The following is an 18,506-nucleotide window of genomic DNA, read 5'->3' on the forward strand; positions in this document are numbered from 1 at the left end:
CACAGTGAGACAGTGAGATAGTGAGACAGTGAGACACACACAGTGAGACACACACAGTGACACAGTGACACACACAGTGACACACACAGTGACACCCAGCGTGGCGCTAGAGAAGGCGGCACACAGACCCAGCTGGAGACACACACAGTGAGACACACACAGTGAGACACACACAGTGAGACAGTGAGACACACACAGTGAGACAGTGAGACACACACAGTGAGACACACACAGTGAGACACAGTGAGACAGTGAGATAGTGAGACAGTGAGACACACACAGTGAGACACACACAGTGACACAGTGACACACACAGTGAGACACACACAGTGACACACACAGTGAGACACAGTGATACAGTGAGACAGTGAGATAGTGAGACAGACACACAGTGAGACAGTGAGACACACACAGTGAGACAGTGAGACACACACAGTGAGACACACACAGTGAGACACACACAGTGAGACACACACAGTGACACAGTGACACACACAGTGACACCCAGCGTGGCGCTAGAGAAGGCGGCACACAGACCCAGCTGGAGACACACACAGTGAGACACACACAGTGAGACACAGTGAGACAGTGAGACACACACACAGTGAGACACACACAGTGAGACAGTGAGACACACACAGTGAGACACACAGTGAGACACACACAGTGAGACAGTGAGACACACACAGTGAGACACACACAGTGAGACAGTGACACACACAGTGAGACACACAGTGAGACACACACAGTGAGACACACACAGTGAGACACAGTGAGACAGTGAGACACACACAGTGAGACAGTTAGACAGTGAGACACACACAGTGAGACACACACAGTGAGACACACACAGTGAGACAGTGAGACACACACAGTGAGACACACACAGTGAGACACACAGTGAGACACACAGTGAGACAGTGAGACACACACAGTGAGACACACACAGTGAGACACACACAGTGAGACAGTTAGACAGTGAGACACACACAGTGAGACACACACAGTGAGACACACACAGTGAGACAGTGAGACACACACAGTGAGACACACACAGTGAGACACACAGTGAGACACACAGTGAGACACACAGTGAGACAGTGAGACACACACAGTGAGACAGTGAGACACACACAGTGAGACACACACAGTGAGACACACAGTGACACAGTGAGACAGTGAGACACACACAGTGAGACACACACAGTGAGACAGTGAGACACACACAGTGAGACAGTGAGACACACACAGTGAGACAGTGAGACACACACAGTGAGACAGTGAGACACACACAGTGAGACACACACAGTGAGACACACACAGTGACACACACAGTGACACACACAGTGAGACAACAACACAACAACAACAACCGCCATTCACCACTAAGTGGCGGTGACGTCACCACGACGCTTGTGCCAGGCTATGTGCACCTTGAGGCTACGTGAAGTGTCGAACGCCCGCTGGCAGGAGGTCACGGGGCAGACCCAGGTGCCACGGGTCGACTGACTGAGATGACTGGCTGATGCACCACCTGTGCCCCCTACTGTGCCAACCTGCTGTGCTTTAGCCACCCGGCGCTCCGCTCGCTGTTGTGAGCGTCGCTCCTCCGCCCTCCGTTGTTGTTGGAGGGCGACTGCCTCCAACTGCCCAGTAGCGTCCTTCACGAACCTCCTCCACAGAGGCCGATCTTGACACCGCTGGTACCAGTCAACGGCAAGTCCACTCAGCTCCACGTCCTCCTGTACCACATCACTCCATCTCTTCTCTAGCCCGTGCCGCGCCCGCTTAGCCCCCTCAATCCGGCCAAATAAAAGCTGTTTCGGCATGCGTTGGCTGGGCATGCGGGCTACATGACCCAGCCATCGCAGCCTTGCCTGCCGGAGGAGCTCACCGATGGGACCCTGCCCAGATCTTTCAAGGATTTGTGAGCTCCTCACACAATCCAGTCTGGTTAAACCCAGGATGGATCGTAGGCAGGCCAGCCTAAATGTTTCTAACCGGCGAAGATGTTCCATTAGGGGGGTCCACGTTTCGCAAGCGTAGAGAAGGGAGGGAATGACCGTGGCCGAGAAGACCTGAAGCTTAGTGCGGAGCGACAGACCAGGTAGCTTCCACATAGCGTTACGCAACCGATGAAAAGATATTGCCGCTCGACTGATTCGGAGTGAGACCTCTGCTGTTAAACTGGAGCCAGTCATAAGCACACTGCCCAGGTATGGGAAACTCTCCACTCTCTCCACAACTGCCCCATCACCGATTGGGAGTTGTGGGGGTGGAGTGTCCGATGGTACAAAATACCCAGGCAGGTGCTTAGTTTTGGTGGGGCTGATGGTAAGGCCCCACCTCTTAGTGGCACGCTCCAGTCTCAGCAGCAGCGTCTCCAACTCCTCCTCTGACTGAGCAGCTATTACCAAATCATCAGCATACATAACGTGGTTGAGCAATAGGGAGCCATCCCTTGACCGCACCCGGGCATCAATCAGCCTCCCATTATATCTGTACCATATGGAGATTCCCCCGGTACAGCTATTGAAGGCTTCACGAACTACGTGGTCAAAATAGATGTTAAATAATGTGGGAGCCAGAGGACATCCCTGTCGCACCCCAAGGTGTACAGGGAATGGCTCTGACTCCCGGCCACGTAGTTTTACCCGGGCCCGCTCACCATCATGAAGGTCCTTAATGATCGTGAGCAGAGGGTCAGGTACTCCAAAAGCACGAAGAACGACCCAGAGCCCAGGCCTACTGATGGTATCATAGGCCTTGACCAGGTCAATAAAGCAGAGATGTAGGTCTTGTTGGAATTCCCTACACCTCTGCTGTAGCAGACGGACAGAAAATATGGCATCTGTGCAGGACCGCCCTTTCCTGAAACCGCATTGGGGCTCCGCAAGCCTCTCCTCAGCGTGCCTGGCAAGGCGATGTTGAATAATCCTTGCCAGGACCTTTCCCGGCACACTGAGGAGTGAGATGCCCCTGTAGTTGTTACAGTCTGTGCGGTCCCCCTTCTTAAAAAGGGGGACCACCAGGGCATCCTTCCAATCCTGCGGAACCCGTCCAGTGGTCCAGACTGTTGTTATGATGTCATGTAGGGCAGTCTGTGCACAAACGCCACCCTCCCTCAGCATTTCGCTTGGGAGATCATCTCTGCCCGCTGCCTTTCCTGGTCTCAGACTCCGGATCGCCTTCAATACTTCCTCAGCAGATGGCACCTCAGCCAGCCACTCACAGGGGGTGACTTCATCCAATATTTGAGGCACCGCAGCCTCAGCAGGGTCATCCTCACTTTGTGCCACGATGTTTTCCTGGCTGAGGGATTTTCCCTCCCCTAGGACCTCACAGAAATGCTCAGCAAATCTGCGAACCTGTTCCTGGGGGTCGGAAATTGGATCACTGTTTTTTCCCCTAATGATGGTAATAGGTGTGGCGCTGCAGGTTACTTTTTTGATGGAGTTAAATAGAGATTTGTGATCACGGGCCACTGAGGCAGACTCCATCTCCTCAGCAACCCGCGACCACCACCCATCCTTGCAGCGCCTCACGGCTCTCTGAACCTCCGAGCGAAGGCTGCGGTAAGCCTCCTCATTCTCTGACGTGGGATTCTGTAGCCGATGACAGTGGGCCTGTCGCTTTTTCTCAACCATCCTGAACACCTCCTCTGTCAGCCAGGGTCTCTGGGGAGGTCTGGACCGCGTACCCAAAGCAGCCATTGCAGCTGCATTAGTCACAGTCCGAAACCTCGCCCATTTACCCTCGACATCAGGAGGAGTGGGTGACGATGCCAATCCCAGCCGCAAGCGATGATGAAATTCTCGCTTGCAACTTTCATCAGATAACTGAGACCAGGCCACTTTAGGTTGGAATGGGGTCCTGGGTGTACACCCACCACCAGAGTGGAAGAATGGCAGGCGCATCTTACAGATGACTAGTCGATGGTCAGAGGGCAGATCAGCTCCACGGTAGGTCCTGGTGTCAAGGACATGGGCCCGCATCCGCTGGTCCGTCACTATGTAGTCCAGCAGATGTTCTTGCTTGGACCCGGCATGCATCCACGATGTTGTGTGGATGCGCCGATGCCGGAACAGCGTGTTGGTAATTACAAGCCCATGGGCTGCACAAAAATCTAGCAGCCTCCTACCGTTGTTATTGAGCTGATCTGGCCCATGCCCTCCAATCACTCCAGACAAAGACAAAGATCCCCCATATAGCCTTAACAGACTGTAGGGGCAAGTGCTGTTAGCGAGCACCTATGAAGGCCGGTAACGGTACACGAGGGGGTGGGTGGCCAGCACCACGCCCGACCGCCTTTGTCTCCCCAGTGGCGATGTTTTTTATCCACCGCACCAGGTACTCATTTTGAGGCCGAGTCGACCTAGGGGAGGCCCGGGACCGGTTCAGATAATCGTCACCGGTGTTGGGCCGTGAGCGGGAATCGAACCCGGGTCGCCGGGTTCATAGCGCAGCGTAGTGCTAACCGCTACTACACTACCGCTCCCCACACACACACACACAGACACACACACACAGACTCGCACACAGACAAACAGAGATTTGAGGCTGAGTGGAGCTAGGGGAGGCCCACGTACATGCTTGAAGCAGGTCACCGAAGCCGCTTCGAAGTTTCCTTGCAGCAGGTACGAGCCCCAGTCGAAGCCAGAGGGAGAGCGAGAATCTGCTGCTCCTGCGTCTAGAGACACGGAGACACGGAGACAGGGTGAGACACAGAGACACGGAGACACGGTGAGACACAGAGACAGGGTGAGACACGGAGACAGGGTGAGACGCAGAGACACGGAGACAGGGTGAGACGCAGAGACACGGAGACAGGGTGAGACACAGAGACACGGAGACAGGGTGAGACACAGAGACAGGGTGAGACACAGAGACACGGAGACAGGGTGAGACACAGAGACAGGGTGAGACACAGAGACACGGAGACAGGGTGAGACACAGAGACACGGAGACAGGGTGAGACACAGAGACAGGGTGAGACACAGAGACACGGAGACAGGGTGAGACACAGAGACACAGGGACAGGGTGAGACACAGAGACAGGGTGAGACACGGAGACACGGAGACACAGAGACACGGAGACAGGGTGAGACACAGAGACAGGGTGAGACACAGAGACACGGAGACACGGTGAGACACGGAGACACGGAGACAGGGTGAGACACAGAGACACGGAGACAGGGTGAGACACAGAGACACGGAGACAGGGTGAGACACAGAAACAGGAAGAGATACGGTGAGAGAGAGACGCGGTGAGAGAGAGACACGGGGAGAGAGAGAGACACGGGGAGAGAGAGAGACACGGGGAGAGAGACACACGGGGAGAGAGACACACCGGGAGAGAGAGACACGGGGAGAGAGACACGGGGGGAGAGACACGGGGAGAGAGAGACACGGAGAGATACGGTGAGAGAGACACGGTGAGAGAGAGACACGGGGAGAGAGAGACACGCGGGGAGAGAGAGACACGGGGAGAGAGAGACACGGGGAGAGAGAGACACGGGGAGACACGGTGAGAGAGACATGGTGAAAGAGACATGGGGAGAGAGAGACACGGGGGGAGAGACACGGGGAGAGAGAGACACGGGGAGAGACACGAGGAGATACGGCGGGAGAGACACGGGGGAGAGAGACACGGGGAGAGAGACACGGGGAGAGAGAGAGACAAGGGGAGAGAGAGACACGGGGAGGGAGACACGGGGAGGGAGAGACACGGGGAGGGAGAGACACGGGGAGAGAGACACGGTGAGAGAGAGACACGGGGAGGGAGAGACACGGGGAGGGAGACACGGGGAGGGAGAGACACGGGGAGAGAGAGACACGGGGGGAGGGAGACACGGGGGGAGAGAGACACGGGTGAGAGAGAGACACGGGGAGGGAGAGACACGGGGAGGGAGACACGGGGAGGGAGAGACACGGGGAGGGAGAGACACGGGGAGGGAGAGACACGGGGAGAGAGAGACACGGGGGGAGGGAGACACGGTGAGAGAGAGACACGGTGAGAGAGACACGGGGAGGGAGAGACACGGTGAGAGAGAGACACGGTGAGAGAGACACGGGTGAGAGAGACACGGGTGAGAGAGACACGGGTGAGAGAGACACGGGGAGAGAGAGACACGGGGAGAGAGAGACTTGCCTGAGTGAGACACGGGGAGAGAGAGACACGGTGAGAGAGAGACACGGGGAGAGAGAGACACGGTGAGAGAGAGAGACACGGTGAGAGAGAGACACGGGGAGAGAGAGACGCGGGGAGAGAGACACGGGTGAGAGAGACAAGGGGAGAGAGAGACTTGCCTGAGAGAGACACGGTGAGAGAGAGACTTGCCTGAGGGAGACACGGGGAGAGAGACACGGGGAGAGAGAGACACGGGGTGAGAGAGAGACACGGGTGAGAGAGACACGGGGTGAGAGAGACACGGGGTGAGAGAGACACGGGGAGAGAGAGACACGCGGGGAGAGAGAGACACGCGGGGAGAGAGAGACACGGGGAGAGAGAGACACGGGGAGAGACACGGGGAGAGAGAGACACGGTGAGAGAGAGACACGGGGAGAGAGAGACGCGGGGAGAGAGACACGGGTGAGAGAGACACGGGGAGAGAGAGACTTGCCTGAGAGAGACACGGTGAGAGAGAGACTTGCCTGAGGGAGACACGGGGAGAGAGACACAGGGAGAGAGAGACACGGGGTGAGAGAGAGACACGGGTGAGAGAGACACGGGGTGAGAGAGACACGGGGAGAGAGAGACACGCGGGGAGAGAGAGACTTGCCTGAGGGAGACACGGTGAGAGAAAGACACGGGCGAGAGAGAGACTTGCCTGAGAGAGACACGGGGTGAGAGAGACACGGTGAGAGAGACACGGGTGAAAGAGACACGGTGAGAGAGAGACTTGCCTGAGTGAGACACAGGGTGAGAGAGAGACACGGGTGAGAGAGACACGGGGGGAGAGAGACTTGCCTGAGTGAGACACACGGTGAGCGAGATACACGGTGAGAGAGACACGGGAGGAGAGAGACACGGGTGAGAGAGACACGGGGGGAGAGAAACTTGCCTGAGAGAGACACGGTGAGAGAGAGAGACTTGCCTGAGGGAGACACGGTGAGAGAGAGACTTGCCTGAGAGAGACACGGTGAGAGAGAGACACGGAGAGACACGGGTGAGAGGGAGACACAGGGTGAGAGAGAGACTTGCCTGAGAGAGACACGGTGAGAGAGACATGGGTGAGAGAGAGACACGGTGAGAGAGAGACACGGGGGAGGGAGACACGGTGAGAGACACACGGAGAGACACGGGTGAGAGAGACACAGGGTGTGAGAGAGACACGGTGTGAGAGAGAGACACGGGTGAGAGAGAGACTTGCCTGAGAGAGACACAGGGTGAGAGAGACACGGTGAGAGACACAGGGTGAGAGAGAGACTTGCCTGAGTGAGACACAGGGTGAGAGGGAGACACAGGGTGACAGAGAGACACGGTGCGAGAGAGACACAGGGTGAGATAGAGACATGGTGAGAGAGAGACACGGTGAGAGAGAGACACGGTGAGAGAGAGACAGGGTGAGAGAGAGTCATGGTGAGAGAGAGACATGGTGAGAGAGAGACTTGCCTGAGTGAGACACAGGGTGAGAGAGACACGGTGAGAGAGACACACGGAGAGAGAGAGACATGGTGAGAGAGACACGGTGTGAGAGAGACACGGTGAGAGAGACACACGGAGAGACACGGGTGAGAGAGACACGGTGTGAGAGGGACTTGCCTGAGTGAGACAGGCTGCTGTGTGTGAGGAGGCCTGAGTGTAGGTTGGCCAGGGCCGCCATCTTGGCCGTGAGCTCCTTTTTCTGCAGCACCTTCGCCTTCTTAGTGGGGGGCTTGCCCTGGGGGGCAGGGGGGGGGGGGCAGGGGGGGGGCAGGGGGGATGGGGGGGGCGAGAAAAGAAACACAGACATGTGATTGGTTGAGTCAGTGAGTGAGCGGGTGAGTGAGTGAGTGAGTGAGCGGGTGAGTGAGTGAGTGAGTGGGTGAGGGGGTGAGTGGGTGAGGGGGTGAGGGGGTGAGTGGGTGAGTGAGTGGGTGAGCGGGTGAGTGAGCGGGTGAGTGAGTGGGTGAGTGAGCGAGTGAGTGAGTGAGCGGGTGAGTGGGTGAGTGAGTGAGCGGGTGAGCGAGCGGGTGAGCGGGTGAGTGGGTGAGTGAGTGAGCGGGTGAGTGAGTGAGCGGTGAGCGAGTGAGTGAGCGGGTGAGTGAGTGGGTGAGTGAGTGAGTGAGTGGGTGAGCGAGTGAGTGGGTGAGTGAGTGGGTGAGCGGGTGAGTGAGCGGGTGAGTGGGTGAGTGAGCGAGTGAGCGGGTGAGTGGGTGAGTGAGTGAGCGGGTGAGCGAGCGGGTGAGCGAGTGAGCGGGTAAGTGAGTGAGCGGTGAGCGAGTGAGCGAGTGAGTGAGAGAGTGAGTGAGTGAGAGAGTGAGTGAGCGAGCGAGTGAGCGAGCGAGTGAGCGAGTGAGCGAGTGAGCGAGTGAGCGAGTGAGAGAGTGAGTGAGCGGTGAGCGAGTGAGTGACCGAGTGAGTGAGTGAGTGAGCGAGCGAGTGAGCGGTGAGCGAGTGAGTGAGTGAGTGAGCGAGCGAGTGAGTGAACGGGTGAGTGAGCGAGCGGGCGTCTGACCTGCAGGCGAGCGAGTATGGACGACTTCTTTGAGTTTGAGGAGAAGCTGCGTGAGCAGGACGATGAGCAGAAGCGCTTGCTCTTGGAGAAGAAGTCGCTACGCTGTCCTGACACTCCGCACATCTCACACACGGCTACAACAACAACAACCACAACAACATCAACAACCACAACAACATCAACAACCACAACAACATCAACAACCACATCATTGATAAACACAACATCATCAACAACCACAACAACATCAACAACCACAACAACATCAACAACATCAACAACCACATCAACAACATCAACCACAACAACCACAACAACAACCACAACAACCACAACAACATCAAGAACCACATCAACAACAACCACATCAACAACATCAACCACAACAACAACAACAACGACAACAACATCAACAACCACATCAACAACAACCACATCAACCACAACAACAACCACAACAACAACAACAACCACAACAACATCAACAACCACATAATTGATAAACACAACATCATCAACAACCACAACAACATCAACAACCACAACAACCACAACAACATCAACAACCACATCAACCACATCAACAACATCAACCACAACAACAACCACAACAACCACAACAACATCAAGAACCACATCAACAACAACCACATCAACAACATCAACCACAACCACAACAACAACGACAACAACATCAACAACCACATCAACAACAACCACATCAACCACAACAACAACAACCACAACAACATCAACAACCAAATCATTGATAAACACAACATCATCATCAACAACCACCACAACATCAACAACAACCAAAACAACAACAACAACCAACAACAACCACCACAACATCAACAACCACATCATTGATAAACATAAAATCATCATCAACAACCACCACATCAACAACAACCACCACATCAACAACAACCACAACAACAACCACATCATTGATAAACACAACATCATCATCAACAACCACCACAACATCAACAACAACCACCACTTCAACAACAACCACAACAACATCAACCACTACAACCACCACCACATCATCGACAACATCAACAACAACCATAACAACATCAACCACTACAAAATCAACAACAACCACAACAACCACCACATCATCGACAACATCAACCACAACAACCACATCATTGATGAACACATCATCATCAACAACCACAACAACAACAACCACCACCACCACATCATCGACAACCACAACATCAACCACAACCACAACATCAACCACATCATTGATGAACACAACATCATCATTAACAACCACCACAACATCAACAACAGCCACAACAACCACCACCACATCATCGACAACATCAACATCAACCACAACAACAACATCAACCACATCATTGATGAACACAACATCAACAACCACAACAACATCAGCAAAATCAACAACCACCACCACATCGACAACCACAACAACAACATCAACCACATCATTGATAAACACAACATCATCAACCACCACAACAGCAACAACAAGATCAACAACCACCACATCATCGACAACCACAACATCAACAACCACAACAACATCAACAACTACAGCATCATCATCAACAACCACAACAATAACATCAATAACCACAACATCAACAACAACCACAACAACATCAACCACATCCTTGATACACACAACACCATCAACCACCACAAAATCAACAACAAGATCAACAACCACCACCACATCATCGACAACCACAACATCAACAACAACCACATCAACAACCACAACAACATCAACAACCACATCAACAACCACAACAACATCAACAACCACAACAACATCAACAACCACAGCATCATCATCAACAACCACAACAATAACATCATCAATAACCACAACATCACCAACAACCACAACAACACCATCAACAACAACATCCACCATAACATCAACATCATCAACAACCACAATAACAGGATCATCAACAACCACCACGACAACCACAACATTATCAACAACCACCACAATCACATCAACATCATTAACAACATCAACCACAACAACAACTACCACCACCACATCAACATGGCGACAGTGGTGGTGATGATGGTGGTGATGATCGTGGTTGTGGTGATGGTGGTGACGATGGTGGCGATGGTGACGATGGTGGTCATGGTGGTGACGATGGTGGTGGTGGCGACGATGGTGGTGGTGGCGACGATGGTGGTGATGGTGGTGATGATGGTGGTGATGATGGTGGCGGTGGTGATGGTGGTGATGATGACAGTGGTGGTAGTTGTGGTGGTGATGATGGTGGTGACGATGGTGGTGGTGGCGATGATGGTGGTGGTGGCGACGATGGTGGTGATGGTGGTGATGATGGTGGTGATGATGGTGGCGGTGGTGATGGTGGTGATGATGACAGTGGTGGTAGTTGTGGTGGTGACAGTGATGATGACGGTGGTGGTGGTGATGGTGGTTATTATGGTGGCGACGGTGGTGGTGGTGGTGACGGTGGTGGTGGTGACGGTGGTGGTGGTGATGGCGGTGATGGTGACGGTGGTGGTGGTGGTGACAGTGGTGGTGACGGTGGTGGTGGTGATGGCGGTGATGGTGACGGTGGTGGTGGTGGTGACGGTGGTGGTGACGGTGGTGGTGATGATGATGATGGCGGCGGTGACGTTAGCGAGGTTCAACCTCACCTGTTCCAACCACGCTCGCCATCTTCACCACGTGCCGCTGCTTCGGCCTGACACCACCACCACCACCGCCTCCACCACCGCCTCCACCACCGCCTCCACCACCGCCTCCACCACCGCCTCCACCTCCTCCACCACCTCCTCCACCGCCTCTGTCGTAGAAGTCGTCGTAGAAGTCGTCGTAGTCGCGGTCCGTGTCCGGGGACTGAGCGGCGGGAATTGAAAAGGGGACAGGGAGGGAGGGGAGGGAGGGAGCGGTTATCACGGAGCGGACCTAGAGGGAGGACGCGGCTGCGGAGATTGTGGCCGTGGTGGTGGTGGCGGTGGTTGTGGTGGTTGTGGTGGTGGTTGTGGTGGTTGTGGTGGTTGTGGTGGTGGTGGCATCATCAGCAGCGGCAGTAGTAGCAGCAGGAGTAGCAGTAGTAGCGGACATCTGTAGCAGCAGTGTCATCATCATCATCAGTGTCATCATCATCATCAGTAGTAGTAGTAGTGTCATCATCATCATCATCAGTGTCATCATCATCAGTGTCATCATCATCATCATCAGTAGCAGTGTCATCATCATCAGTAGTAGTAGCGTCATCATCATCATCATCAGTAGTAGTAGCAGTGTCATCATCATCATCAGTAGCAGTGTCATCATCATCATCAGTAGTAGTAGTAGTGTCATCATCATCAGTAGTAGTAGTAGTGTCATCATCATCAGTAGTAGTAGTAGTGTCATCATCATCATCAGTAGTAGTAGTGTCATCATCATCATCATCAGTAGTAGTAGTGTCATCATCATCAGTAGTAGTAGTAGTGTCATCATCATCAGTAGTAGTAGTGTCAGCATCAGTAGTAGTAGCAGTGTCATCATCATCATCAGTAGTAGTAGTAGTGTCATCATCATCATCAGTAGTAGTAGTAGTGTCATCATCATCATCATCATCAGTAGTAGTAGTAGTGTCATCATCATCAGTAGTAGTAGTGTCATCATCATCAGTAGTAGTAGTGTCATCATCATCAGTAGTAGTAGTGTCATCATCATCAGTAGTAGTAGTGTCATCATCATCATCAGTAGTAGTAGTAGTAGTGTCATCATCATCAGTAGTAGTAGTGTCATCATCATCAGTAGTAGTAGTGTCAGCATCAGTAGTAGTAGCAGTGTCATCATCATCATTAGTAGTAGTGTCATCATCATCAGTAGTAGTAGTGTCATCATCATCAGTAGTAGTAGTGTCATCATCATCATCATCAGTAGTAGCAGTGTCATCATCATCATCAGTAGTAGTAGTGTCATCATCATCAGTAGTAGTAGTAGTGTCATCATCATCATCAGTAGTAGTAGTGTCATCATCATCAGTAGTAGTAGTGTCATCATCATCAGTAGTAGTAGTGTCATCATCATCAGTAGTAGTAGTGTCATCATCATCAGTAGTAGTAGTGTCATCATCATCAGTAGTAGTAGTGTCATCATCATCAGTAGTAGTGTCATCATCATCAGTAGTAGTAGTGTCATCATCAGTAGTAGTAGTGTCATCATCATCAGTAGTAGTAGTAGTAGTGTCAGCATCAGTAGTAGTAGCAGTGTCATCATCATCATCAGTAGTAGTAGTGTCATCATCATCAGTAGTAGTAGTGTCATCATCATCAGTAGTGTCATCATCATCAGTAGTAGTAGTGTCATCATCATCAGTAGTAGTAGTGTCATCATCATCATTAGCAGTGTCATCATCATCATCAGTAGTAGTAGTAGTGTCATCATCATCAGTAGTAGTAGTGTCATCATCATCAGTAGTGTCATCATCATCAGTAGTAGTAGTGTCATCATCATCAGTAGTAGTAGTAGTAGTAGTGTCATCATCATCATCATTAGCAGTGTCATCATCATCATCAGTAGTAGTAGTGTCATCATCATCAGTAGCAGTGTCATCATCATCATCAGTTGTAGCGACACTGCTGCTGATGATGATGATGACACTTACTGATGGTGATGATGACACTGATGATGATGACACTGCTACTGATGATGATGACACTGCTACTGATGATGACACTACTACTGATGATGATGACACTGATACTGATGATGACACTGCTACTGATGATGATGACACTGATGATGATGACACTGCTACTGATGATGACACTACTACTACTGATGATGATGATGACACTGCTACTGATGATGATGATGATGACACTGCTACTGATGATGATGACACTGCTACTGATGATGATGACACTGCTACTACTGATGATGATGACACTGTTACTGATGATGATGACACTGATGATGATGACACTGCTACTGATGATGACACTACTACTACTGATGATGATGATGACCTTAGTCCATTGCTGATCTTGGCCACCATCACCGCCATCACCGCCATCGTCTCCGCTGTAAGCTGAGTGCCAGTGGTGAGCCATAGCAGCTCACTCCTGCAACAACAATCACAACAACAACAACAACAAAAAACCACAACCATCAACCACCATAGCAACAACCAGCAACAACCACGACTACAACCATCAACAACCACAACTAACAACAACCATCAACAACCACAACAACCACAACAACCATCAACAACCACAACTAACAACAACAACAACCATCAACAAAAACCACCACCGACCATTAAAAAATGACCACCACAACAACCATTAACAACCACAACAACAACCGTCAACAACAACGTCAACAACCACATCCACCAACAACCATAACAACAAGCATCACAACAACCACCAGCAACGATCAACAACACCCATCAAAACAACAGCCGTCAGCAATCATCAACAACCGTCAACAACAACCACAACAATCAGCAACCACATCCACCAACAACCATAATAACAACAACAACAACCATAACAACAACAGCCATCATCAACACCAACATCACACCCATCACAACAACAAGCATCAACAAAAACCACAATAATCATCAACAACTACAACCAACAACAACCACTACAACAACCGTCTGCAACAACAACAACCATCAACAACTACCATCAATTACAACCAACAACAACCACAACCAACACAACTAATGTGATAATCAAATCGTGACAAAATAACCACCACATTAAAACCACAACCACCACATAACCACAACACCTCATTATAACCACAACTATAACCACTACAATATAACCACAACACCTCATTATAACCACCACCATCACTACAATATAACCACAACACCTCATTATAACCACCACCACTACAATATAACCACAACACCTCATTATAACCACCACCACCACTACAATATAACCACAACACCTCATTATAACCACCATCACTACAATATAACCACAACACCTCATTATAACCACCACCACTACAATATAACCACAACACCTCCTTATAACCACTACCACTACTACAATATAACCACAACACCTCATTATAACCACTACCACTACTACAATATAACCACAACACCTCATTATAACAACCACCACCACTACAATATAACCACAACCACAACACCTCATTATAACCACCACCACTACAATATAACCACAACACCTCATTATAACCACCACCACTACAATATAACCACAACACCTCATTATAACCACCACCACCACAATATAACCACAACACCTCATTATAACCACTACTACAATATAACCACAACACCTCATTATAACCACCACCACTACAATATAACCACAACCACAACACCTCATTATAACCACCATCACTACAATATAACCACAACAACACCTCATTATAACCACCACCACTACAATATAACCACAACAACACCTCATTATAACCACCACCACTACAATATAACCACAACACCTCATTATAACCACCACCACTACAATATAACCACAACACCTCATTATAACCACCACCACCACCACAATATAACCACAACCACAACACCTCATTATAACCACCACCACTACAATATAACCACAACACCTCATTATAACCACCACCACTACAATATAACCACAACACCTCATTATAACCACCACTACAATATAACCACAACACCTCATTATAACAACCACCACCACTACAATATAACCACAACACCTCATTATAACCACCACCACTACAATATAACCACAACAACACCTCATTATAACCACAACCACCACTACAATATAACCACAACACCTCATTATAACCACCACCACCACAATATAACCACAACCACAACACCTCATTATAACCACCACCACTACAATATAACCACAACACCTCATTATAACCACTACTACAATATAACCACAACACCTCATTATAACAACTACTACAATATAACCACAACACCTCATTATAACCACCACCACTACAATATAACCACAACACCTCATTATAACCACTACTACAATATAACCACAACACCTCATTATAACCACCACCACTACAATATAACCACAACAATAACACCTCATTATAACCACCACCACTACAATATAACCACAACAATAACACCTCATTATAACCACCACCACTACAATATAACCACAACTACATTATAAACACAACCACCACCACTACAATATAACCACAAGCACCACAACCACCCACGACTACAACCACAACAACCATAACAACGATCACAACCATGACTGCAACCACAACCATCACAACCACTACAACCATCACAACAACCACAACCATCACAACAACGATCATCACAACAATAACCATTACATCAACAACAACGACCACCAACAACCATCACAACAACCATCACAACATCAGTACTACAACAACCATCAAACCGACCATCACAACCACCAAAACAACCACACTCATCACAACAACCATGTCCATCACAACAACCACCACAACAAGCACAACCATCACAACAACGATCATCACAACAACCACAACGATCATCACAACAACCACAACCATCACAACCTCAACGACCACAACCATCACAACATCAACAACCATCACAACAACAAACACAACAACCACGACAACCACCTTCACAAACACAACAACCACAACCATCACAACAACGGCAACAACCATCACAACCACAACGATCATCACAACAACCATCACAACCACCACAACAAGCACAACCATCACAACAACGATCATCACAACAACCACAACCATCACAACAACAACGACCACAACAACCACCACAACAACCACCACCACCACACTCACCACAACAACCATGTCCATCACAACAACAAACACAACGACCACAACCATCACAACAACGGCAACAACCATCACAACCACAACGATCATCACAACAACCATCACAACCACCACAACAAGCACAACCATCACAACAACATCCCAACGACTGCAATCACCACAACCATCAACAACGACCACAACAACAACCATCACAACCACGTCTACAACCATCACAACAACCTCCACGACCACAACCATCACAAGGACCACAACAACCACCACAACCACAACGACCACAACAACCACCACAACAACGACCACAACAACCACCACAACCACAACGACCACAACAACCACCACCACACTCATCACAACAACCATGTCCATCACAACAACCACCACAACAAGCACAACCATCACAACAACAACGATCATTACAACCACCACCACAACCACCACAACAACGACCACAACAACCACCACCACACTCATCACAACAACCATGTCCATCACAACCACCACAACCACCACCACAACCACCACAACAACGACCACAACAACCACCACAACCACAACAACCACCACAACCACCACAACAACGACCACAACAACCACCACAACCACAACAACCACCACCACAACCACCACAACGACCACAACAACGAACACCACCACAACAACGACCACAACAACCACCACCACAACGACCACAACAACCACCACAACAACCACAACAATCACCACAACAACGACCATAACAATCACCACCACCACAACAACAACGACCACAACAATGACCACAACAACAACGATCACAACAATCACCACCACAACAACGACCACCACCACCACAACGTCCACAACAATCACCACAACAACGACCACCACAACGAACACAACCACAACAAACACAACAACCACGACCACCACAATAACCACCACAACAACGACCACAACCACCACAACAATCATCACAACAACGACCACAACAATCACCACCACAACCACAACAATCACCACCACAACAACAACCACAACAACAACAATCACCACAACAACGACCACAACCACCACAACAACAATCACCACCACAACAACAATCACCACAATAACAATCACCACCACCACAACCACCACCACAACAACCACAACAACGACCACCACAACGAACACAACCACAACAAACACAACCACAACAACCACGACCACCACAATAACCACCACAACAACGACCACAACCACCACAACAATCATCACAACAACGACCACAACAATCACCACCACAACCACAACAATCACCACCACAACAACAACCACCACCACAACAACAACAACAATCACCACAACAACGACCACAACCACCACAACAACAATCACCACCACCACAACAATCACCACAACAACGACCACAACCACCACAACAACAATCACCACCACCACAACCACAACAACAATCACCACCACAACAACAATCACCACAACAACAATCACCACCACCACAACAATCACCACAACAACCACAACAACGACCACAACAACAACCACCGCAACAACGATCACAACAATCACCACCACAACAACGACCACCACCACCACAACGTCCACAACAATCACCACAACAACGACCACCACAACGAACACAACCACAACAAACACAACCACAACAACCACGACCACCACAATAACCACCACAACAACGACCACAACCACCACAACAATCATCACAACAACGACCACAACAATCACCACCACAACCACAACAATCACCACCACAACAACAACCACCACCACAACAACAACAATCACCACAACAACGACCACAACCACCACAACAACAATCACCACCACCACAACAATCACCACAACAACGACCACAACCACCACAACAACAATCACCACCACCACAACCACAACAACAATCACCACCACAACAACAATCACCACAACAACAATCACCACCACCACAACAATCACCACAACAACCACAACAACGACCACAACAACAACCACCGCAACAACGACCACAA

General features: G+C 50.1%; 1 protein-coding gene across 1 annotated transcript in view; it reads right to left on the reverse strand.

The window, feature by feature from the left end:
• LOC116938063 (MBT domain-containing protein 1-like) overlaps positions 1–18,506 on the reverse strand; it is a gene marked incomplete at its 3' end in the record, with an annotated part of 38,065 nt that overhangs the window by 16,579 nt on the left and 2,980 nt on the right. The window contains exons 2-6 of the mRNA XM_076064368.1: positions 13,677–13,772; positions 11,346–11,547; positions 8,661–8,794; positions 7,766–7,883; positions 4,590–4,690 (exon numbers count right to left, since the gene is read on the reverse strand). Of these exons, the coding sequence (XP_075920483.1) occupies positions 4,590–4,690; positions 7,766–7,883; positions 8,661–8,794; positions 11,346–11,547; positions 13,677–13,760 (639 nt within the window). The remainder of the gene's footprint in view (positions 1–4,589; positions 4,691–7,765; positions 7,884–8,660; positions 8,795–11,345; positions 11,548–13,676; positions 13,773–18,506) is intronic.

This window comes from Petromyzon marinus, unplaced genomic scaffold, assembly GCF_048934315.1.
Source record: "Petromyzon marinus isolate PM22_M1 ecotype Great Lakes invasive population unplaced genomic scaffold, UKy_Petmar_22M1.pri1.0 PM_Scaffold_40, whole genome shotgun sequence".
NCBI classification, from domain to species: Eukaryota; Metazoa; Chordata; class Hyperoartia; order Petromyzontiformes; family Petromyzontidae; genus Petromyzon; species Petromyzon marinus.